General features: G+C 54.5%; 6 protein-coding genes across 6 annotated transcripts; 2 read left to right on the forward strand and 4 right to left on the reverse strand.

Moving 5' to 3' along the window:
- Nucleotides 1–472: 472 nt before the first annotated feature.
- On the forward strand, nucleotides 473–4,208 carry CCM_01361 (phosphatidylinositol-4-phosphate 5-kinase its3; the record flags this gene model as incomplete). The annotated part of the gene is made up of 4 exons (XM_006666517.1): nucleotides 473–477; nucleotides 706–1,242; nucleotides 1,336–2,553; nucleotides 2,603–4,208. The coding sequence occupies 4 exons, from the start codon at nucleotides 473–475 to the stop codon at nucleotides 4,206–4,208; spliced, it is 3,366 nt and encodes a 1,121-aa protein (XP_006666580.1).
- An 851-nt stretch (nucleotides 4,209–5,059) lies between these two features.
- CCM_01362 (Cytochrome c oxidase, subunit VIb) lies at nucleotides 5,060–5,482 on the reverse strand (the record flags this gene model as incomplete). Its single annotated transcript, XM_006666518.1, has 1 exon — nucleotides 5,060–5,482. One exon carries the CDS (start codon nucleotides 5,480–5,482, stop codon nucleotides 5,060–5,062), a length of 423 nt encoding a protein of 140 aa, XP_006666581.1.
- A 906-nt stretch (nucleotides 5,483–6,388) lies between these two features.
- On the forward strand, nucleotides 6,389–7,147 carry CCM_01363 (SYS1-related integral membrane protein; the record flags this gene model as incomplete). Its single annotated transcript, XM_006666519.1, has 2 exons — nucleotides 6,389–6,639; nucleotides 6,706–7,147. 2 exons carry the CDS (start codon nucleotides 6,389–6,391, stop codon nucleotides 7,145–7,147), a joined length of 693 nt encoding a protein of 230 aa, XP_006666582.1.
- Nucleotides 7,148–7,629: 482 nt separating this feature from the next.
- Nucleotides 7,630–11,303, reverse strand: CCM_01364 (cleavage and polyadenylylation specificity factor, putative; the record flags this gene model as incomplete). The annotated part of the gene is made up of 3 exons (XM_006666520.1): nucleotides 7,630–10,456; nucleotides 10,516–10,744; nucleotides 11,285–11,303. The coding sequence occupies 3 exons, from the start codon at nucleotides 11,301–11,303 to the stop codon at nucleotides 7,630–7,632; spliced, it is 3,075 nt and encodes a 1,024-aa protein (XP_006666583.1).
- A 1,046-nt stretch (nucleotides 11,304–12,349) lies between these two features.
- On the reverse strand, nucleotides 12,350–15,469 carry CCM_01365 (camp independent regulatory protein; the record flags this gene model as incomplete). The annotated part of the gene is made up of 6 exons (XM_006666521.1): nucleotides 12,350–13,752; nucleotides 13,778–14,054; nucleotides 14,503–14,527; nucleotides 14,596–14,651; nucleotides 15,164–15,256; nucleotides 15,365–15,469. 6 exons carry the CDS (start codon nucleotides 15,467–15,469, stop codon nucleotides 12,350–12,352), a joined length of 1,959 nt encoding a protein of 652 aa, XP_006666584.1.
- A 2,259-nt stretch (nucleotides 15,470–17,728) lies between these two features.
- On the reverse strand, nucleotides 17,729–18,564 carry CCM_01366 (uncharacterized protein; the record flags this gene model as incomplete). Its single annotated transcript, XM_006666522.1, has 4 exons — nucleotides 17,729–17,797; nucleotides 17,971–18,085; nucleotides 18,279–18,307; nucleotides 18,376–18,564. 4 exons carry the CDS (start codon nucleotides 18,562–18,564, stop codon nucleotides 17,729–17,731), a joined length of 402 nt encoding a protein of 133 aa, XP_006666585.1.
- Nucleotides 18,565–23,355: the final 4,791 nt, after the last annotated feature.

A 23,355-nucleotide genomic window follows, 5' to 3' on the forward strand; every position in this document is an offset into this window, starting at 1 on the left:
GGAAGTAGACGCGGCACTGAAGACTGGAGCTGTGGCGCCAGGCCAGGATTCGAGGCCCTTGGCGAGTCGTATTCAGGCTTCGGCGTTGTTATTATTGGCAATGGCTGACAACTGTGGCGGCTGGAAGCAGGAACCGAGGCGCTGACTGGTAATCGAATTGCAGCGACTATACTCCGTACAGAGTACTGGTACTGACTGAACCTACCTGAACGCGTCATGCAGCTCCTAAAATAAAATTATTGGTGGTTGGTTCCGTTGTGGAGGCTCTGGAAAGATCTAACAGGTGGGCAGGTACATACTATAGTTAGCTCGCCAGACCGTTTCTCAACGTGGAAGAACAAATACATCAAAATTTACGATATGTGAACTTCACGATACGTCGCCTAAGTAATCTATTATATATTTTGAAAAGAAGTAAAACACACCTGCACAGCATGTGTTCCTTTCCTTAGCAAGCGTGGTACTCCAAACAATGGGGTATGTCGCACGCGTGCCTTCTAGTAGAAGGGACTGATGTGCCTGTAATTGACGAATTGGATGTGTCGTTTCGAAACCTACCTGTGCATCCTTTTATACTTACCTACGGACCTCACCAATAGGTATTATTAGTAGGTGATTTTCCCGCCATCTTGACTACCTGCCTACCTACCTAGGTTGTTGGCTGCCCCTTGTTCCTGGCCAGCGCTCCGCGGCGGCCAACAGCAGCGCCCCGTGGCTCAGCCACAGGTGGATCACGACCGCTGAGCAGCCCAAGTTGGCGAAGTTGGCGCCTCTTGACAGCGCTGTTGCACCTTGTTCTCCCCTGCTGTCCCCTGTAATTGCGTCCAATCCTGTGGCTCCGCCTGCGCCGCCTCGTTGGCCATTTTCGCCGCCCAACGTGCGCACGTCTTCGTCAACGTTTTGTCGTCTCTTCTTCTCTGTCTTTCCCCCCAAAAGTCTCGCTCACCATCGATTCTCCCCCCTCCCTTCTCTGGCCGCTAGCATCATCATCCGCACACTCATCCTCATTGAATTTCCTCGCCGCAGCTGCCGAATTAGCAACATCCGAGCTCTCGTCCGCGAGGCCGAGCCTCGTGCAACGCCATCCTGTCTCTTCTCCTTCGTCAGCTCCGACCGTATATGTCTGTCCTGTGTGCACCGCCTCGCATCATCACCGCCATTCACCCCAGCCGCCCCTGTGGCTTGCCTTGACGAGCGTCCTTTCGTGCCACCAACTCTCGATTCGGATATATATTCCTTCTTGTCTGACTGTCCTGGCATACCATCCCGAATCCTGAGCGTGCTCTGAGCCCGTTCAAGCTCCACGCCGTCGTCTACGAAACGTCTTTTTTTTAGTCGTCCAACAAGCAACGTCAACACATCGGCTGCCGACCAGCGTCTGCCACGCAAGGCATCGCCCGTCCACGGCACCCGGGCCACTGCCGAAATGCCCTCATATCTCACTGACGACAACGCGCCAGTAGATTCCCCACATCTTGACTTTCTCCAGTTCAGCCACGACGACAAGTTTGCCCTCGCCTCAGACAAGGTTGCGCCCGACACCCATGTCCTCGACCGCCCAAGGCCTGATAATACAGCAGAGAGCTTCGATGAGAGTTTAATCTCTACGCACGACTCTGACACATCTGGCACGCGTGCGATGATGCTCAACGAAAATGGCAATGGCACTCGACCAACGAGCATGAACTCGTATACGAATGACGACGGGCGCGACACACATCCCATTGCCCCCAATGGCCTCGCTAATGGCAAAATCTCTCTTCCTGACCGAACTACACTTCAATCATCCACCCCAAATGGCCATCATGTACAAAATGGCTCCGCCAAGCAATCGACCCAAATACCCTCCGCTCCTCTCCACCAACCGCCAAACCCTCCCAACCATGCTCCAAGTGCCGCGCCAAGCCACGACGAACAACCCCCCGTACCTGTCGAGAAGGACTTTCCTCCAGTCGCCTCACCTAGTCTCACCGACGTGAGCCATGGCGCCCAGCCGAGTTCTCCAAAACCTACTACCCACCGCTTCTCCTCTCCTCCTGCCTACCAACCCGGTAATACCTCGCTGAATTCATCTCCCTCCGGACATCTTCTTCCACCAGCTCCACCGCCGATTTTGAAGCAACGACATACGCTCGAGGTTCCCAAATCCAGCCGGCCTTCTAAAGATGGGCAGGACGCGGCCTTGGCGACTGGCAGGTTCTCGCCAACATCCGCTGTATCTGGGGCACGACGTGCCTCCATGAACCTGGGCCGTAGAGCGACACGTTCAGGAATATCGGACATGCCCCGCGACGAGATAGCTCTGGACGAAGACGCCGCTAGGTGGGCCGAGGCCATTCGCCAGAAGCGAGCTAGCAAGCGCAGGCGCAAAGAGGAGGAAGACGATGATCGAGTTCTTGTCGGCACAAAAGTCGATGAGAGCCATGCCAACTGGGTCACTGCCTACAACATGTTAACTGGAATCCGCGTCTCCGTTTCCAGAACAAACGCAAAGCTCGATCGCGAGCTTACAGACGCCGACTTTGAAGCCAAGCAAAAGTCGACTTTCGATATGTATGTCTTTGCCACCCTCCACGAACTAGCAGCTACTAACCTCGAATAGCACCGGAAACGAGCTGGTACCCTCGGCCAAGTATGATTTCAAATTCAAAGATTACGCCCCTTGGGTTTTCCGGCGTCTACGCGCTCTCTTCCGTCTCGACCCTGCCGACTACCTCATGTCTCTCACTGGCAAGTACATCTTGTCAGAGCTGGGCTCGCCCGGCAAGAGTGGCAGCTTTTTCTACTTTTCTAGAGACTACAAGTACATCATTAAAACGATTCATCACTCCGAACATAAGTTTTTGAGGAAAATCCTTAAAGATTACTATACTCACGTTCAGCAAAACCCCAACACTCTGCTTTCTCAGTTCTACGGACTACACCGCGTCAAGATGCCCTACGGCAAGAAGATTCACTTTGTCGTGATGAATAATCTCTTTCCGCCGCATCGTGATATTCACACCACATTCGATTTGAAGGGATCGACGGTCGGCCGCAACTACAAAGAGGAGGACTTGGAGCAGAACCCAAGAGCCACCTTGAAAGACCTCAACTGGCTGCGCAGGAAACGAAACCTGGAACTAGGTATTCAGAAAAAGCGACTTTTTTTGGAACAACTACGCGCCGATGTGGTGCTATTGAAGCGCCTCCAAATTATGGACTATTCTCTGCTCGTTGGTATCCACGACGTGTCTCGTGGTAACGATGAGAACCTGCGTGGCAAGACCCTCCAAGTGTTCAACCCAGGCCGCGAAAAGTCGACAGAAGAGGAGCCGCCAATGCCCCTGCACCGAACCCCATCCAAGCTTGAGACGGCCCGCAAGGCCCGCGAACTTCGCCAGATGATCCGACAAGAGCGTCCCATCCCTATGGGCCAAGCTATTGACAAAATGCCCGATGAGCTCGGCGTAGGCCACAGTCGTCCAGGATTTGTTTTCAATCAAGACGACGGCGGCTTTCAAGCCACTCGCGAGAATAACGATCCCGCTGATGAGATTTACTACCTTGGTGTCATTGATTGCCTTACCCACTATGGTATCATCAAGAAGATTGAGCATTTTTGGAAGGGCCTTTCCAGCGATAGGACGCAAATCTCTGCTCTGCCGCCAGACCAATACGGCGATCGCTTCTACAACTTTGTAGAGGGGATTACCATGTCGAGCGAGCAGGCACATAGAGAGGAGATTCGACGCGAGCAAGAGGCCATGGACGCCCGTCAATCGGGCGAGACGCGGGCCGGGAAGACTAGGCACTCGATCCCGCCCATGCCAACGCATCTTCCACCGGTGCCACCTGGCGCTCCTGAACACCAAGCACCCAAGGATACGGTAGACATGGCGACTAAGGAGGCACAAAAGTCGACCTCTGATTATCCGCCAGAGCGAACGATCAAGACTATGTCTGTTCCCGCAGAAAACCGCAACTCGGCGCAACATGAACGCATCTTGCCCGTGGTGGAAGAGCTTGGCGAAAGCAGCCGCGACGACAATGAACATGGTAGAATCAATGGCATGTTAGAGCCGACACGAGCCGCTCCTTTACCACCCGCCAAGGACGACGGCTACGAGGATCTCGACCGAACACGCACATATAGCCGCGGCAGCCTAGACAAGAAGCTACCGCCTCTGCCCAAGGAAGCTGCGGATCCACGAAACGGGTCGGCATAGATTCTCAGCCCGTTTCGATCCCTCTTCCCGCGGCCGTCGCAGTACCTTTAGCCTCTGAAACTCTGGCCTCGCATCACCCGTCAGGGTTGTTGTTTTTGCATGGAAGGCGGACTTTGATACAGACGAAAGATGGAGCGATGCTACATTTCATGACAACCTATTTCATTATTGTTTTCCTGACCGACTTGTGTGAAGTGGTGCGAGCGAAGACGCTTCTCTACGACCGTCGTTTGTAGAAAGCCAAGACGATTCCTGTGGAGCGAGAATGATATATTTTTTGGCCTGGGCTTTGAAATTTTGGGTTTGCGGCTCTTTTGTCGTGGCCCTTGCTCTCCATCTTGTTTTTGTCTTTTTTTTTGTTTTTGTTCTTTTCCTTTTCTGTTGCCAAAAGAGACATGGATGATACCACCAGTGCATTGCGAGTAGTTTCTACTGTCTATACATTTTTTTTCCGTTGTTATTTTTTCTTCTGTTACTTTATTTGGTTTAGTCGAGCAAAAAGACATTGCTTCCAGGAGACGACACTGGCATTTGTCACTATTTTTTCAAGAGCGAATTTGTGATGCTTGTTGGCTTTGGAAAATAGGAACCAGTTTACGTCACTGTACGCCATTCTTTTCCAGCTGTGTTGTAATCTAGACGAGGCAAAGTACTCGATCCATGAATTGTATGCCCTTGCACCGTATGGATGCCCCAGGAACTTTGCATTGCGCTTTATAATATGAGTGAAATGTTGTGGCGTAGTCATTCATTCCGCCCGCTACTGTACAAGAACCGTAATAATACACCTCCTCTCTCCCTCTCAGGCTGCCACTCTGTTCTCCTTGTTTCTTTCCTCGGGGGCACCCGTCTTACCCGCGCTTCTTATCCAGCATGGCCTGAATATCCTCCTTTGTGGCCTGCGCCCTGGCGGGGGCAGCAATGTTGCCGCCGCCGGCGAAGCTGCTGCTGACGGCGGCCTCGACGGCGCCCTCGGCCTGCAGCTGCTCGATGCGGCGGCGCTTCTGCGCGTCCGCCACGCGCCACTGCTTGAAGTACTTGACCCACGCCGCGGCGCAGTCCTTCTCAAACGCGGCCGACGTCTCCGGGCAGGCGGCCGCCGCCGCGCCCGCGCCCGGCGCCTTGGACGCGTCGATGATGCTGTGCGCGTCCAGGCAGCCAAAGTAGGCGTCGCGCGCGGCCCAGCACACCGCGCGCTCCGAGCGCGTCGGGATGGCTGCGCCGCTGCGGATCTCGTCCCCGCGCGAGGCCGTCGTGAATGGCAGCCAGCCCATTCTTGTTGCGGTTGGAATTCGGGTTGGGGGGTCGCGGATCTGGTTGCACCTTGGGATGACCCGCGGAAATGTGAGAGCTTCGTTGACCGGTTATCGGGTTGCTTGTTTGAACGGCTCGCGAGTACGATCAAACGGATTCGGTTTCGATTGATGTAGGCGTCGAATTGATCAAAAAGGTCGTTTGGCACCCGTCTGAAAGGAAGCTTTATTCCAGCCCCCACAAAAAGTCTCCAGTAATTCGTGACGTAGCCAGGCATCGTACAACACTTCCTATAACACACTGCTTGTTATTTTACTAATAACTTATAATAATAAAAACTAGGAAAGTGTTCCTTTAGTACGATTTTCTTTTCAAGAGATGAATAAACTATCAATTCTTGATTATAGCCTATATAACTATTATCATTAAAATATGCTGTACGACGTCGGGTCCTTGGCAGAATGCTAGGGCGGTCAGCTCCATATATGTTCGACTCCCCCAAAAGGTACGTACCCCTAGTTAGTTTGATGCAAGCTGTCAAACCTCCTGGATCTCGCAGCAGGCAGCAATCGTCTTCACTTCTCTCGCCGAATTCTTTCTCGTTCTTCTTCGTTTTTTTTTTGGTTCCGCTTCTCTCGTCACTTGCAGCAGGACCGCAAAACTCAACAGCGTCGTTTTCTCCTCTGCCTCTATTCTGTTCCTCAGGCAGTCCAGTTTGCGCCCCCTCCGCGTCCGCCGACTTGTTGTTCTATCCGGCCGAACCTCGAACCTCTTTTCCACTTCAACAGTCTTCTATCGTCGGTCTTGTTTCTGTTGGCGATTCCTGAAGATGCGCCGCGGATAAAGTCGCCACTCTTCTTCTTCGATATACCGACTTTGCGACTGCCTCGTCGCCAACCACACACATCCAACCCCCCCCCAAAGCAATGCCGCGCAGACGCAGACCCCCCAGGGCCGGCGCCCTCCACGAGCTGCAGCCGCTGCGCACCGCGGCCCAGATCGCCGTGCTGCAGCTTCTCTTTTACGCCGTCGCGCTCGTCCTCATCGTCTTCACCTCGCTCGTCGCCGGCCAGCCCTTTGGCCTGGACCTGGTGCTCGGGTGGGAAGCGGTGCGGGCCGACAACACCCAAGGCTGGCTGATGGCGTTTGTCTGGCTCTTTGACGGTTCTTTTTGCATGTTTGTCTCCCCCCCCCCCTCTTCCCTTTTGCGCTCCGGTTACTAACTATTCAATCAACGAAAAAGGGCCGTCGCCATTGTCATCCTCATTGCTCGCAGCAAGCTCGTTCCCGACTTTGCCCTCACCGTGCACGCCCTCCACCTCGTCGTCGTCACGCTCTACACGCGCTCGCTCCCGCGCCACGCCATGTGGTGGCTCACCATGGCGGCCTCGTCCGCCGCGGCCGTCGGCCTCGCCACCTGGGGCTGCCGCTACCGCGAGCTGCAGCCCGTCTTCTTTGGCGGCCGCATCCTCGGCGCCGGCGACGGCCGCACCGCCAGAGCGAGCTCCCCACCGCCAGAGCGCGCCGCCGGCAGCAGCAGCAGCAGTCGGACGGCGGATCTGGAAGCGGGCCACGGCCCGGGCGGCGACGACGAGACGGGCTTCGTGCAGGGTGCGCGCGGCAAGGGCCGCGGCAGAGACGGGCAGGGCGAGTACGAAATGGTGCAGATGAAGACGGCGTCATGAGTGCGAGCGCGAGGGATCCAGTCATGGGGTCAACACTGTACAAGGGCGTTTTTTTGCTAAGCGTTGCATTGCTAGGCGTTTTCTTTTCTTTCCTCTCTTGTTTTATTACCGATGCTCAAGGCGGCCCTCTTTGGCTATCATACATCACTAGACCTTGGCGTGTCGATTTCTTTTGTGCATCTCTGTATTTGTAATGGAGCTAGTTGGCCGCGGGTGGGAAGAAGCGCGGCGTGCAGTTTTCAACTGTCGTGTTGTCCACAATGCGGACAAAGCATATAAATAATTCTACTATTCCATGATGACAATCACCCGGCAAGCCCAACAAGAAGAGTACTTCAAAATGATGGCTTTGTTCAGGGCTGTAGTATACGACTGCGGTATAAATGCAAAGACGCCAAATTTCTGCCGAGATTCGCCCACCACCCCCTCAAATTATACACAGATGGAAGAATACATCTCCCTTTTTTCCTTGTCTTCTTTTTCTACGCCCCCGCCACCACAGCCAAGTTGTCGTAAATCGCCCTCTTGACCTCGTGCAGCGCGCTGCGCCGCCCTGCCGCCGGCAGACCGACGCTTTCCACCTCGACCTGGCCCTCGGCCGTTTTGCGCACGACGACGGCGCCGTCGACAACGAGCATGCCCTCGCCGCGAAACTCGGCCGCGTGCCCGGCCGCCTGCATCGCGCGCCGGAGGTCCGCGAGCCGGAGGTCGCCCACGTGCAGCGGCTGCGCGGCCGTGCGCGCGGCAACGGCCGCTAAGCTGGCCGTCACCACGTCGAGTGTTGGTAAGCTAGGCGTCGTCGCCGTTGTGTGGATTAGTGTCGTCGTCGTCGGTGTTGATGATGTTGTTGTTGTTAGCGCCAGGGAGGAGTCGCTCGTCTTTTGCCGTTTGTTGGCGGCGTCCGCGTCTTCGTCGGCGGCGGCGCCGGCGATGGCGCCAACGGCGGCGGCGGCAGCGGCAAAGAGCTGGCCAGAGACGGTGACGATGCCTAGGCCACGCACATTTTGCCACTTTAGCTTCTTGACGAGCGTGTCGGCTAGCTTAACGACCCAAGCGCTTGTATCAACACTAGCGTCTACGACGACGCCTACTTCGGGCGTGTATATATCGGCACCGCCCTTCTCACCACCAGCCCCGCTCCCGCCAGAGTCGGCGCCGAGCATGGCGCGGCAGTCCTGTGCCAGGGCCAACGTCTCCTCGCGCGTACCGGCGATCAGGATGAGCTTGCGCGGCTGGATGAGCGGGATCAGCATGTTGAGACTGCGCTTGTCGTGCAGGCCGGCAAAGTCGACGTAGGCAATGCGGAGGTGGATGGCGATTGTTTCCGTTGTGTGGATGAGCTTGCAGGGGCCGTCGGGCTCGTCGACGTCGACGTCCTCGGCGGCGTCCAGCTCGTCGGGTTCGAAACCGTCCTGCATGCCGGTCATATTGCCGTCTTCGCCGCCGTCGCCTGCAAAGGCGCCACCGGCGGCAGTGCCTCTGCCGAGCTGCGGTTTTTTGTTGCCGCTAGTGCCCTGCACGTCGTCCCACTTGCGTTTCTTGCCCAAGTTTTCGTCGTCGGCGGCGGTATTGGGGTCGTCAACGGTATCCTCCTCCTTTTCTTCCGCACGAAGATAGTCTTCGGGCCGAATCATTTCGCCAAAGTCGTCGTTTCTCTTCCTGCGCACAGTGACGGGGAACGATCGCTCACGACCGCGCTTGCCTCGCGAGTCGAAATCGTAGACGCCCTTCTTCTTGATTAAAATACTGATGCCGAGGTCCTCGTCTTTGAGAACCACGTTCTTACGGCCGACTTGGCCAAGAGCAGCCGACACATTTAGCGCCTTGCCTTGTTGCTGGCCGTCCTCGTCTTCCGAATCTGACGAGGAATCGGAAGACACATCGTCGACCACGTCTGCAGACGCCTCTATCCCGTCTGCACCGACTGTTTGCTGCGTAGCTTGGAGCTGTCGTTGTGTGGCGAGCCATTGTTGGTATACGGCAAGTTCTTCCCCTTGCAGCGGTTCACGTTTGGCATCCCGAATCTCCAGGTCGTAGCCACTTGTATTTACGTATTCGATCGTGTCGCCGTTGGCTGTTTGCAGTGTAGCAACACCATCCTTGCGCTCTTTCCACAGACTCCATAGCGTTCTTGCAATAGACGGGCTGCTTTCTTGCGCCATACCAGGCTTATCTGTAAGGATGACAACATTATTCGGGTCAGACGCCAACCCTCTGAGCAAGTCCTTGGAGAATCCCCAGTCCATGCTGGTATCGCTCGCCAGAATCACGCGCCCTTTAGATTCGCCATTGTTTACAGCCGTGCTCAGGAGTTTCGCAATCTGTGCTTTGCGATCCAACAGGCGCATGAAGCGAAAGTCAAGCGGGCCGCCTACTTTTTTGTCACTAGCTCCGTTGGTTCTTTTCTGGCCCTCTGCAAAGGCCTCGAATTCTTGTACAATGCCGTCGTCCATCCACTCGAGCATACTTCGTGCGTAGCGCATGGTACTCGCCATGTTGCGGCCAGCCAAGTAGAGCTTGGCCGCCTTGAACACGCCAGCCGCCGACGCCGAATCCGTCCGCCACGCGTGCTCCAGCAAGTACGCAAGCTCCAGCACCCGCGCGCTCGAGTCTACCGGAATCAGCACGGTGCCGCCCCTGGCCACGGCCGCCTTGATCGTCTCGAGCAGCTGCTCATCGCGTTTGGCGCGGCCGCCCGCCTGTGCATTCCTCTCCGCACCGCGACTGCTGCAGATGAGCGCGGTCGGCTTGCGCAACTGCTCAATGACCTGGGCGCCGCCGCCACCCGCGCCGCCGAGCCAGGCCGCGCCGGCAAAGACGTTTTCCCTGGCCTGGTTCCAGTCGACGGCGTAGACGATGGACTCAAGGCCGTGCTGGATGTGCCAGATGGTGCCACCGAGCGTATGGCCCGCGTTGTAGGCGGTGATGGTGAGGCCGTTGAGCGGCGGCGAAAAGGGCGAGGGCAGCGGCTGGTGCGGCTGCGAGTACTTGAGGGGCTGGATGAGGGAAAAGTAGCGCGCAATGTCGTCGGGGGTCGGGGACTGTAGCAGCAGGTTCTGCGTCGTCGTCGCGGCCTGCGTGTAGGCATAGGCCGACGCGGACAGCGCGGCGGGAGGTACGGTGGTGGCCGCAGCGGGCGTCGATGAGTACAGGTCCTGCGTGAGGGTCCGGCCGAGGTCGATGACGGGCCGGGTCGCGTAGACGGGGATGCGCGTGAAGAGGGGTATATTCTTGCAGCAGTGCACGTACGCGGCGATGTGGGAGGCGGTCGCGTGCGTCAGGAGGATGAGGGAGAGGGTCGGGACTTGTCTAAGAGCCAAGGTTAGCATAAAGGGCCCGCGTGCGTGGTGACGAGATGGCGCCCCTACTTTTCCAGCTCCTCGAGCTTGGCCACGTCGAAGGACTCATCCCATCCGAGATCCACGAGCACCTTGACGCCGCCATCGAGCTCCAGCAGGGACTGTGAGGCCAGCGACTCGGATTGCGCGCCCTGGAGAGGGCAAAACGTGAACATGGTTGCGATGGTGCGATGGGGGGGCGAGCCCGCAGCCGACACCAGAGTGTGCGTAGAACTGTGGTTTGCTTGATCCGGGCCGTCTGATGCGATTTACGCCATGATATTTGAAAAGAATAAGGGCTGAGAATCTAGGAAGCAGTGTGGCGAAAGGAGCGACTGGTGGGCAAGCCCAATGGCGACGATTGTGATGTGTGGCGGAAAGATTGTTCTGCATATCTTGTCAGGCAGTGGGCGCGTGTCACCCAGCGCCGGAACAACTATGCCGCGCCGGCTGGCACCACATTTTTACACGCAACAACAACGCAGCCTACCCGGTACCGCATCAACGACCCGGCCAGGATCTAGACGAGGAACCGATACCTCTGCCTTTAATTATCCCAGCTCACTCCGTTTAGTCGTTAGAGCCCTTTAGGGTCACACACACCCTCCCCCCCTTCTTTAAGGTTATCGCAACTCGTGGTTGTTCATAGCAACTGAGAGGACCCAAGGCGACGGACACGCGCCCTTTCTACAAAAAGCATATGTTTACACGTCAAAGGTTAAAAAAAATCTGCCATGGCTCACAAGGTTGGCACGACGCAAGTGCTAGTGCTTGATAAGGCTTAGGGAGCTCAAGCGACCCTGTTGGTCTCTTCGCATTGCTATAGGACGAGGTTGGTGAAGCCCGAATAGCCACATCTGCATGAGTGCTGGAACAAGCTACAAGAGGGAGTAAAATCCCGGCGCGTTCTAGATTTATTTTCATGACAGCTAGCAGTAGTAGAAAAAGCCTACTCAGACTTTTTGACTCATACTGCCCGCCCCTGGTCCTGTTCCTTGGATTAAACTTCCCAAGTCTAACTCAATGTCTCTTTTGCTCCAAATAAAGCCCAGCCCGCGTTATAGGCCAAAGGTTCAGGCTCTCGCCCCCCTCGCGTGAGTAGGTCGTGCCATCATCGCTGGCGATTTCCGTCTGGTTTCACACAACTTAATTGGCCGCCAATCCTAAAATGCAGACGACGCGCCCACAATGCAAACTTCGCTGTAGCCGAGCTACGGAGAAAATTTCAAACAGTTCAAAGTAAAAAAAACCACTTTCCATTTTGGATTGCCACGCGAGGTGGATAAAAGACTTTTGTGTTTCTCGTCTGGCGCGCATATTGTCGGGTGAGATGATGCTCCCTCCCTTCATGTGTACGCGGCTCTGCGGCCCTGGATTGTCCTAATTTGCACTACTTTTCTTTAGAGCCTTTGGACCGATGTTCCTCTTCATCACTAATTATATGCTTTATAAGTCAATTGACAAGTCCCCGGAACAAACTTTAAAACACTTACGCAACAGCCTAACCAGCCTTCAGAAGCCAGCCTGCTCCGATGTGCAAACGCTAAGCATCTAGGTACTTGTGACGCACAAAATTGCAAATTACAAGGCGAAGGAACCGTTGGTAATACAGTGTAATTTTGAGTAAATTAATGACGTATAGTATCTGCGCCGCCTGGCGGCCTGTCGTACTTCCAAGCGATATGGAACAAGTTCCATGCTTCGTCATACTCGGATACATTCCGTCCTTCGTCCTACTCGAGGAGCGTACTTGACGCTCCTCGCCCACTGTCCGGTCGTAAATCACTCCCCAACACCAATACTATGCATAAAAATCAAATGTAAAAATCAACGCTATTTTTTTGGGCCGCAAAAGTTGCGATTATCAAGTTGAGCTGAAGAAGTTGCGGTTCAGTATTTGAATGGCTCGCGCGTCCTCGCTGCCGGATACCAGCATATCCACGCTCATAACGCTGTTGCTTCTTGGGCTATTGTGTCCGCTTCCGCCACCGGACTCGCTAGAAGCGGGGGTCGGATGCAGGATACTGTTCAGGACGGGATTGCTCAGACTGGAGCGCTGGCCTCTGGTGCTGGGCTGGTCCGAGCCGGCGGTGCGCGGAGGGCTCACACTAGCATTTCTGGTCGGTGGCGTGCCAGCACCGACCCGCGGCCCGGCCGTGACCGTGTTAAGGCCCGGGAGAGGGCCCATGCTCAACGAGCCACGGCGGTCAATGGCTGCCAAGGCATTGTATGGCAGGAGCTCATGGGGCGGCGACAGCGGGCGGGTGGGAAAGTTTGCATATGCCTGCGCCTTCTTAGGCGTGGTGTGCAGCGGCGGCAGCGCAGCCTCGTAGTGGTGCGGATAAGAATAGTGCGGTTGAGGAGCGTGGGCGCGGTCCGCGAGAGGAGCACCGTAGCCGGACATTGATTGGTGCTGGCCGTGACGGCTATGGAGTGGCGGTAACCCGTGAGGATAAGACGAGGAGCCGAAGCTGCTGTATGGAGGCGTAGCCGCGGGCGACGGAGGCCAGCCATAGCCAGACGCGTACGGGGTGCCGTGGGCATGAGGGTGCACGTGTTGATGAGGAATCATGTACGTGGCCTGCTGCATTGGCGTTCGTGTTAGTGCCGGTGTCTGGTTCGCCTCGCCCATGCTAGACTCGGGGTACATGCCCTTGACGGGAACGATGGTGCGCAGGTTAGGATCAGTGGTTGGTTGAGGCAGCTCCGCATGCCCGGGCTGCGGACGGGAGTAGTACGAGATGAGATGGAGGTGCTGGTTGTTCGAGGTGGTGATGCTGAAGGATTGCTTCATAAGCCCATCGGCCTTGTAGCGGTACCCCTCCGGCTCTCCATCATCCACATCCTCATCGCTAAGCCGTCCATCCTTGCCAGCCCGACGGCCGGTCCCGAAGCCGCCGCCGCGCTTCCCTTCCATCTCCCGGTATGTCAGGAAGCTGCCCGAGACGCGGCTCGCACTCCAAGACTTGCCGTCGGTCCAGCGTCGCATACCAGCTTCGCGCTCATCCCACACAAAAACGGAGCCGGAGCGAATAGATTGGCGCTCCTTCTCGGAGAGGCGGCGCTGCACCCGCGGCAAGAGGCCAAGGCGGCACGCTTCAAACAGCTTGATGGCGTCTGCCGGCGTGCGCACGTAGCCGTGGTACGTCTCCATCTTCTCTGAAGGAATGGTTTCCATGATGGGCGGTTTCGGTAATTTGATTGCCTCGAGGAACAGAAATGTCGACTGTCGATTTGGCAAATTGGTTGTTTTGAACTTGTTGTCAACTGAACGGCTAGTGATGACGCTAACTAGGGCAAGAGGTTGGTTGCCTGCAAGTTGGTTGGTTGCGTGTGTTATAGTCGAGGCAATTGACGATGTCGAGGGAGGAGTAAGTCGGTGGTTCCCATTTGGGAGACGGCCGGGCGCAGTGAATGATGGTTTTGTTGGATCTGGAGGATATGGAGAGGTGAATAGAGGTGGAGGGGGGAGGAGGGTTCAAAACCCGATCGTGGCCGCCGAGGGGCGCACTGGATAATATAGTCCCAAGAGAAGCAAGGCGTCGGCTCTGTTGGCCAGCCAAGGCGTACTACCTAGGATAGGATAGGACCAGGCAGGGCCTACATGCTGGGGGGCCAATGCACATACATTTTAATGTGGCGCTGCTAAGATGCCGAAAACCCGATCGCGTTGAACCCTCATCATGGTTGGAAATAAATCAAAGAATAATAAGAATCCATTAAGCCCAGTTTGGGGGGGGGGAGGGTGGAGTGTGAGTGCTGGGGGGGTGCGGTGGCAGAAGGGCGTGTGTTTGAACAAGCTGCTCTGGGGCAAGGGTCAGTGGTCAGTGGTCAGTGGTCAGTGGTCAGTGGTCAGTGGTCAGTGGTCAGTGGTCAGTGGTCAGTGGTCAGTGGTCAGTGGCCAGTGGCCGAGATACAGCTCTCTCTGGCTGGCTCAATTTGTACGCAGGGGGCTCTTCAGGCAACACGGAAATCAGCCAGTTTCATTACGGAATAGTGTCGTTAGAATAACCTTACTCGACGAGTCTCCGAAGCTTCCGTGCTATAAAACTTAGTTTTAGTTGTACTAGATTTGTTTTTCAGTTGTTGTTTTTGTTCGGTGAACTTAACCATCCATGACACGTCGTCTCCCATCGGCGCGCCATGCTGACCCTCTTCCCTTTTTTCTACGTATTCGCCGCGTTTTCCCCCTTGCAAGCAGTCGGCAAACAAGGCTCAAAAGAAGCGTAGATGGGCGGCCGAGCGACAAGCAGGGGAGGTATGGCAGCGAAAGCCGCTAGTTGAGCAATCGAGTAATTTGCAGGGTACGGTGGTGTGTGTGAGCGCTTGGAGATAGATGCTCAGGGAGCAACAGCGGGCAATGAGGGCCGCTTTGCGGGCTGGAAAGATGCGCAATCCAGGGGCCAGACTACCTAGGCAACTAGTAGTAGTAGTAGTATACCTAGGCAACTAGGTAACTAGGTAGGTAGTTAACTAGTCACGGACTGACGTGCCTCTGCATCGCCATGTTACAATGCTTATATTTCTCTTATAATTAGTGCTCGCGCTGGCAGGGGCGCACGAGGGATAGTGCGTCTTTTGCCGAGACTTCCCAAGCAGCGACTCGGATGGAGATGCCGAGAGCCAAGGACGGAGTACTCTAATCTGTACTCAAAGACACACTTCGACGCCGACGTACGGGCCATGAGATCGTCATCGAGCCCCCGAGGGGGTGCGACGCTTGTAGAACGCGAGCGCGAGCGGGGGGTGTGTCGAGGAGGAGGAGCGTCACCTGTTACGAAGCCAAACCCTGCATCCATGTATGTATGTACCGCTGTGGTGATCCGTACTCCAGACTCCAGACTCCAGACAGAGTACGGGATGACCTAGCCGGGCAAACTATCGACTCCATTGGTTGCGGGTTATCAGCAACCATGAGCACATCGTGCTCGCTGTAGCCGTGCTTGCCGGCTCCCGTCTCTGAGCGTCGCTCTACCGACCGCATCGACAAAGCCGTGATACAGATGGCGTATCATGCTTCTTGTTTGGTTTGCAGAGGCACCTGCGTCTGTAATGCAATGCGAGACGAGGGCGCACCCAAGGGAAAAAGAGGCCGAGTTCCGTGGCTGCGCCGAGATAGTACCAGTAGTTACGGCCTCACATACAAAGTACTCGGTAGCCAGTCACTAGTTTGCACAGCCATTTCACTGCCAACGCCCAAATTTAAACATGCCATTCAGCCTTTTATTACTTGGTGGCTGGTGGATACATACGTCGTAAATAGGAAAATAGGATTCTGTGGCTGCCAGCTACCGCTCATCCGACGCTGTCCCATCCAGTATGAAGACCAAGCCCCAGCGCAACTGATAACGGCTTTATTTTCATCTCCGTTGATGCCACCCACCAACGGCTGGGAGATGCCGAGTCGTGCATCACAGCACAAGCGTGAAGCAGTACAAGCTCCAAGGGGGTGGCAGAGGTGCCAAACAATTCATTCAAAGAAGCAGAAACAAGGCAAAAGTTAAGCGCAAAAAAAAGGGAGGGTGCTGCCGAACGGAGCGCGTTTCGCTGCGTGGCCGACAAGCTTTTTTGAAACACGCCAGTGAATAGACTTACGATGAAGAGATCATATGTATGCTCCAAACGAGCGCCCCCATTGAACGAGGCGCGGAATACCACACTCCATGGCGATAATTCAAAGGTACCTGTTTCTGGCACATTTGTGGTTTGCAAAATGCGGGCAAAAAAGCGGCCAATTAATCAGCGCAACAGGATAGTGCGATTATTACCAATAGCAAGGCACAGACAGGCCGGACCTGCCCCGCGGAGCGGAGGCAGTGCCCCCCGGGGAGCAACAAATTAAAGCGAATCAGCAGGAGGAGCGAAATCGTCTTTTTCTACGGAGTAGGCCCCCCTGCCTTGCCTTGAGAAACAGAGAAAAACGCGAAGGGCGAGGGAAGCTTGGCAGTACAGAAAACAGGGACGGGCCACCTTTCCGGAAATAAGAGACTTGGCATACGTAGGTATTTAGATACAGGCAGAACCACCGCCAGAGCATGGTGGAGACATGTTTCCTCCGTCTTGACTTTTGTTCGGCCGAATGTATTTTGGTGCGCGTGTGGCAAGTTTGTGACGCCACATGCTGCCACGAAAACAAATTTCAAATAAATAGAAATGGTCGAGTTTCTGCGACTTGTGGAAACGGAGCCCTCGGTGACGGAATCAAGTTGCTGAAAGGACAAAGAACGGGCACGTGGAAAAAAAAAAGGCATTGTGGCAGGCCGCTGAGGGGCGCACAGGACGCTCCGCGATATGAGGAAGAGACGGATCGGGGCAGGCTGGGATCAACCCAGTAAAGACAAGGAAAAAAATGAAACAGGTACCGAAGAAGCCAGCAGGGGTACTAAGCTTATATTTTTCTTTGTCACGACGGCAAGCAGACAGACGAAAGGAGGGGGGTCTCGACGCACCTGACACGGTGGTTGCTTTTAGCAGCAAGCCAGCGCTTCGTGTCAGTTGTGCCGCTTCCTTATTAGTACCAACAGCGCCACCGTTTTGCTCCTGATTGACCAAGAAGTAACCATTATACTCGACAAAATTGACAGACTACATACCTAATTATTGATCAACCGACCGCTGGTAAACCTGCGTGTGGTCCAAGCTGCGCCTTAAAAAGTAGCCTATTCTCTAATTCGTACTCTATTCGTAGGTAATCTGTTATTTCCTACCCTTTCGTGCGTGCCGTGTCAGCCGCTGGATAAATCGGCACGACCAAAGGTGTGTGCCCCCCCCCCCTCCTCCGCCTTCTCCCACTGTGGCTGAAGAAACGTGCAAACGGACGACGTTGTGTGTGTGTGTGTGTGTGGTTACGGACTAAAGCAAGCTTAACAGACAAGGTGTGGTGCCGGCTTCCGCCCCAGGTTTTTCTTAGTCGGGCGATTTTTCTTTCTATCAGACTGGGGTGTGGTGTTTTTGATTTGAGAAAAATGCGCACTAGATTAATAAAATAACTCTACTATAATGAAAGAAAAGGAAAGAAAGGGAAGTAGGTGGGTAGACCCTGGTCGGCCGACCTGACCAGTGCAAGCTGGAAACCGCCGAGCACCGCGGCGAGTACCGCGGCATTTTCTTTCCAATCCCAGATGTTGCTACTGCAGCTGCCGCCTGCACCCATTCTCGACCACCCCTCCTTTCCAGGACCCAAACCGAGTAAATTTAATCTGTACCATGATTGCCACGAGGGGGGGAAAGCTTCTTGTCGCATCTAATCCGTGGTTTCATCCCCCAACACAGCCTCTCCGGTTTCCGCGGACACGGCTCCCTCCCTCCGATCCTGTCAAGGCACCCTCGGCCTGTTTTATGAAATGATTTTGCCCGTTAATGGGCGTTTCGCCAAAAGGTAACCGCCCCCCCACCTCCCTTGTCGCTGCCGTTTTACCCGGCCGCCGCGCGCTGAGAGCCTTATCATAGCCACAATGGATCAAAACCTCTTCTGTAGTTACTGACGAAGAGGGCAGGAGCAACGGCGACAGGCTTTTCCTCACCGAACGCCTTTTCCGGGGCACCCGCGCCGCCTGTGCAGATGACGACGACGAGGGTCTTTTGTAGGTATGGTAATAAACTGTAAGCAGGTACTTTGCGTAGGTATCAGTCGAGCGCAGGGGCACACAGCTTGTCACGCGGCCCTCTCCAACCCGCCCAGTATCTCGATGATCTGCACCGAGCTTAATACAACGCACCCCCCATCAATGCATCGGGCTCTCCGTCAACTTTCTCCCCGTTCTGCGAATGAAGCCAACTCGTACAGTACGTACATACAAACACCACGGATGGGCCGTCTACACTGCGTGTTTGCAGCAACAAGAGCAGGGGATTGCGCAGGTACATTTGCTGGTTTACCTATCTACCTACCTTCTGTGGACTATTGGCCAAGAAACCACCCCCATCGCCCTGACAGCCGCTACTGTCCAGATCGTCGTCAAAACGAAAAAGCTTGGCAAGCAGAAACCACACCTCCAAACCGGCAAAGTCGGCTTCTTTTTGTCTTCTGGTCTCTTGTCCCTTCTGCTTGGCCTTGCTCGTGAAACCAGAGGGGGACATCTCGTAGAAGTTTGTGTGTGCATGTTGCTGGTCCCCCCGGGTTTCAGGTGCCAAGGCCTAGAATCGCCCCGTCTCACCATCTGTACAAATTAACTACATTTTCATCGTCGCTCTATCTTCTCAGCCAGCAACTCTGGACAAGACCAGCAGAAGCGAGGCCCAAGCCAGAAACCCCGGGCCCAGCGCCGCCCGGGGCCTGCTGGCTGCACGGCGCTCCTTTGGGAAAGGGAAAGATGACAACCCGCTGCATCGGCAACTTGAGAGCCGGGTCCCCTGCGTACGCAGCAAGCGAGCCTCCCAGCTTATTCATTCTCACAGGGCTGCTTTTTCTTTGGAGCCCATGATGACCAGAAGAGGAGGCTCCGGCACTATTGCTTGGATCATCAGCTAAGATATGCTAGTTGGCATTACATCTCCTACATGTCCTTTTTTTTTTTTTTTTACGGTACGGAGGCTTCCCTCCTTCTTTTTCGAGGCACAACAGCTTCGCGACAGACGCCACGCAATGACATCGCGTGAGGCCCAGCGGTGCCGACTTATCCTTTTGGCCGCGTCTCCTTGTTGCCCGTTTGCCGAATCGTAACCGAACGTTGTGGTGGGCGGGGTGCATGAAGAAGTAAAAAGCATATCTGGCTTCTTGTCTCTGTTTAATTTCGTACTCTATTTTTACCTTTGGCATTGTGGTATGCCAGCACGCACGGAACGAACCCTGGTCTTGCGTGCATGTACATGCTAACTATTCAGTCAGACAACGGCTGAATAGGGTTTCGATATGGTAGTTAGGGTTCGATGTGGTAGAGATCTTCTCTCTCTCAATTTCGCAATCCCTCCGGTCCTGGTTCTTTTTTTGCCCCGGCCACGTGTACCACGTATCATTTGGAATGCCATGTAGTTAGCGTCTGCCCATGATAAGAGCGAGACACTGGCAAAGTCGGCTTCCAGGGAGGGATATGCCGAACTAACTACCTAACTACCAGTAATCTGCGCGGTTTTCTGTCCCTTTTTTTTTCCTTTTGTTTTTTCTTTTTTATTACAACCTGCTTCGTTGGCTGACGTTGTGGGCTCGCGTCTCGGTGTTTGCCAAGATGTCGATCAAGGATTCTCTTGGCCGCCCACAACCCGGTGATAAGCATTACAACGTAGCGCACTCGTGGCTTTGCAAAGCGATTGAGTCAAAATGGACTCGGTTGGCTTGGTTTTTGGACAGAATCCTGGTATCTTGCGCATGCTTTTTTATTTATTTTTCGAGTCTATGGATACTAGTATAGGATCATGCATCACGCCTTCTATTACAGTTGATTGCGCCCGGCATCTGCAAGCGAGATAAGCCCAAACAGCGCCTGCGCGGGGAGCTGCTAACAGCTGCTGCTGTGTTCGTTGTGCGTGTGCGTCCGCGCGTAGCACAAGAGATTCGTAGCGGCGTTTGGGCTTTGGCTGAAGTCGTGCGCCACGGGGGACCAACGCATTACTAATGACAATTGGCTGAACTACTGGGTCGGGTTGTCGGTTTCAAAAATAAATAAAAAACATTTACTCATTCAGGTAGGTACACCAAATGCGGTGGGAAGTGGGCTACGCATTCTGACCGAAGAAGGCTTCTTTTGGGCCAAAAAGAAAAAAGGACAACTACAAAGATACCTGGGACGGCAAAGTCGGCAACGGAGCCCCACATGCACGCCCCCCTGCTCGGTTTTGATTTGCGGGTTTTAAGCATGAATTTAAACGTTGTCAGCCACTAGTCTTGGCGCGGCGAGACAGGTCGGTAACCCCCCTCCAACTGCTGATCCACAGCCGAGTATCGCGCAGGAGAGGGCAGCATCAGGCGAGCCGATCGCCCAATGTCAAGGGTTGTGCCAAATGGACAACGACAGAACGGGCGCGGGGCGGGGCGCAACAAATAGAAGCGCCCCTTCACCGCACAGCAGACTATTACCGTTGCCCAGTTCATTTACCTTTTTCTTCCTTGTTCTTCTTGGAGGCAAAAAAGTTCCCCAACTCAAAACTCAAGCGTAAAATATAGTCGGAATTGCGGGCATGGCTGGGCGGACAGGGGAGGGTTGCGCCGATGGGGCAAGACAAGCTTGGTGGCTTGCAGTAGCGTCATTTCAAGATGCCGTCCCAGCCGGCTTGGCCCTCTTTTTTCTTTTTTTATTCAGAATTTTTATTGATTTAAGCTTGCGGGTTCGGCATCTTATTCCCAGAAAAGCACTTCATCCCACCCACTTGTTCCGCGCGAGAGTGGTGCATACCACCTAGATTTATCATGATACCGACGACGGAGGACGGGCCTTATTTCCGGCCGGAGCCTTGTTTCTAGTTACCTCATCTTTTGGTGTGTTTTTTTTTGTTTTTGTTTTTTTTCGGAATGACGAATTTCCTGTCTCGGCGGTACGTAGGTAGCTGTCGCACTACGCTCGCGTCTACCATGACCACCACCGCCGCCGGAGCCGGCCCGCCCGTCTCATTCGCCAGCTGGTCAAATCAGTGGTTCACAACTCCGTCGGCCTACTAGTGCCATTTTTGGTCGGCAAACAAGACAACAAAAATTCGAAAAGCCACGCCTTTTTCGCCCGCACAGAGTTCGTCACTGTTGTAGGGGGGTACATGTGCACTCCGACTCCGCGGACATGTTTCTTCTCAAACCCCCGAAAAGGGCCCTTCAGGTTGCAAGCCACCAAAACGCCCAGAAAAAGCTTGACCTGATGGAGAGGGCCGCCTGACCAAAAAACTCAGGTGGTCTCACCAACCAGCCCTACGCTGCCAAGACAAGAACTACCTCAACTAAAAAGAGTCAATGCCAAAACGTATCTTGGCATGATCGACAAGCACAAAAAGTGCAGAAACCATGCAACTATGAATTTACTGTCATGTACACCGCATCAAAAAAATGATGCAAAGTTCCTTGAACATGCCAAGCTTTGGACGGCGCTGGTGGGCCAATATCAACAAAGTACCCGTGAGGGTCTGCTTGGCGCGCCAAGGGGCGGGGGGGTTAGGAGGGGACAAAAAAAGCTTGAGCGGAAACAAGGATGCCCCAAGACCAAGACAAAAAGAAAAAAGAAAAAAAGTACGCCGTCTTGGCGGAAATCAGCTTAATAATTTAATTTGTTGTCAGATTTTTTGTCGCTCATGACTCAAGGGATGACGTCTCGCATCGAGGACCAAAACGGTCCAGCTCGTGGCTTGCCCAGTGTGCAGCGGGCGCGGCGGCGGCGGCGTCGGCATAAATGGCACATAACCTTGTTTTTATGCTCGCGCCAGCGCTAACCGCGATTTTTTTTCTGGTGGGGGTTTTTATTTATTTATTTGTCTGATAACTAGAAAGAAACAGGCCCGTCCTTGGTTTGCGACGCCAACGTCACCAACCAACGCGGCATTTTGGCCCATGTCTCAGCTGACGAACAATGCGACGAGAGAGAGGTGATGGCGCAATTCGAGACTATGGCAGGACTTTTATTTATTTGATTTTTAACTTATTTTAGTTGGTCATTTTTATTGTTATTTTTTTGGCTTATTCCGGATCGTACTTGGCATCACAACATCATGTGCCCGCATCTACCCTTGACCTTTTGGGATCGCGCGAGCTCATCGGCGATTTATACATGCAACGCTGTCAAAGAACCCCAGGTTCGAGATTGAGAGAGAGAGTGATGGGTAGTGGTAAGAATACTGTCGAGCTATCTTGGTGCTATTGCCTCTGGTGTAAGGTGGTGAGACTGCACCTCGACATGTACATCGTGGAGAGTCGCTGACAGAATCTAGAGAATATCTGCTTGCACCACAGTCTCGAGAGGTTACGTATCACGCCTGTACTCGACCCGACTCTTCAACGAGACTCCTCAAAGCATGCTTCACTCTTCAGTTCTTTATCAAGTCCCCGTCTTCTTCTGCCCACCCCCATTGCTGATGGCTAGAGCACCATGGACATGAGAACAGCCTCTCTCACGGATGCAAACACTTAGACCACGACCACCAACACGGCCTCTGATCTGGGAGCTCCAAGTGGGCAGGCTTACATCAGGCGCACGTCAACATTACTCTCTCGACCACGGCACTACTGAATAGACCCGGCCGGCACCAACATACTTTCTAACCGCCGCTGAGCCAAGCAACCTTGAGACCTTTTTTTCTCGTGGCCATCTCATTCATGCGTTCCTGCCAAGCCATTTCTTACTACTCGCCTTCACGCGTTTACGTTGTGTCTAGGAAAAGAGCCCAACTAACTAGTATTGGACCGCCCGATTGGCTGGCGTACGTTGTTGATCCGCAACTCTATTTTGCGGCGTCCCCTGTTCATGGCTCTATCGCAACAAACGGATTGGCACGGACCTCGCGTCGTCACAGACACGATACATCTTGGGGCGATACTGGTACATACATATCTCGCTCGGCTCTTGGGCCTTTTTTTGGCCCCCATGATGGATTTGCCACCTGCGGCTCTTCCGTCCACACCCCGCCACCTGCCATGTTTGGGCTCCCGGGTCCAGGTGAGTGCAAGTTCGGCTCTCGCACGGGGGAGCATCTGGCCGTGCTTCCACGCCGCACTTCGCTGTCCCGTACTGTTTATTCTCGGGGCATGTCAAGTGGCTGCTAGGCCTTGGCGCGTCTGCTCTTGATAGCTCCGCCCGCCGGTGGCATCAACAAAGAGCCTTCTCCCCTTCTCCGCGGGGCCGATATCCGCCGCTGTGGCCACCTCCGGGAGGTCGTATTGTCGAGACCTAATCGAGTTTCATTTCAGCAGCACGGTGTTTCTCCATTTTAGAGCAACGTCTCTCTGGTCGTCCTTGTCTT

Source organism: Cordyceps militaris (assembly GCF_000225605.1).
Source record: "Cordyceps militaris CM01 unplaced genomic scaffold CCM_S00001, whole genome shotgun sequence".
Taxonomy (NCBI): Eukaryota; Fungi; Ascomycota; class Sordariomycetes; order Hypocreales; family Cordycipitaceae; genus Cordyceps; species Cordyceps militaris.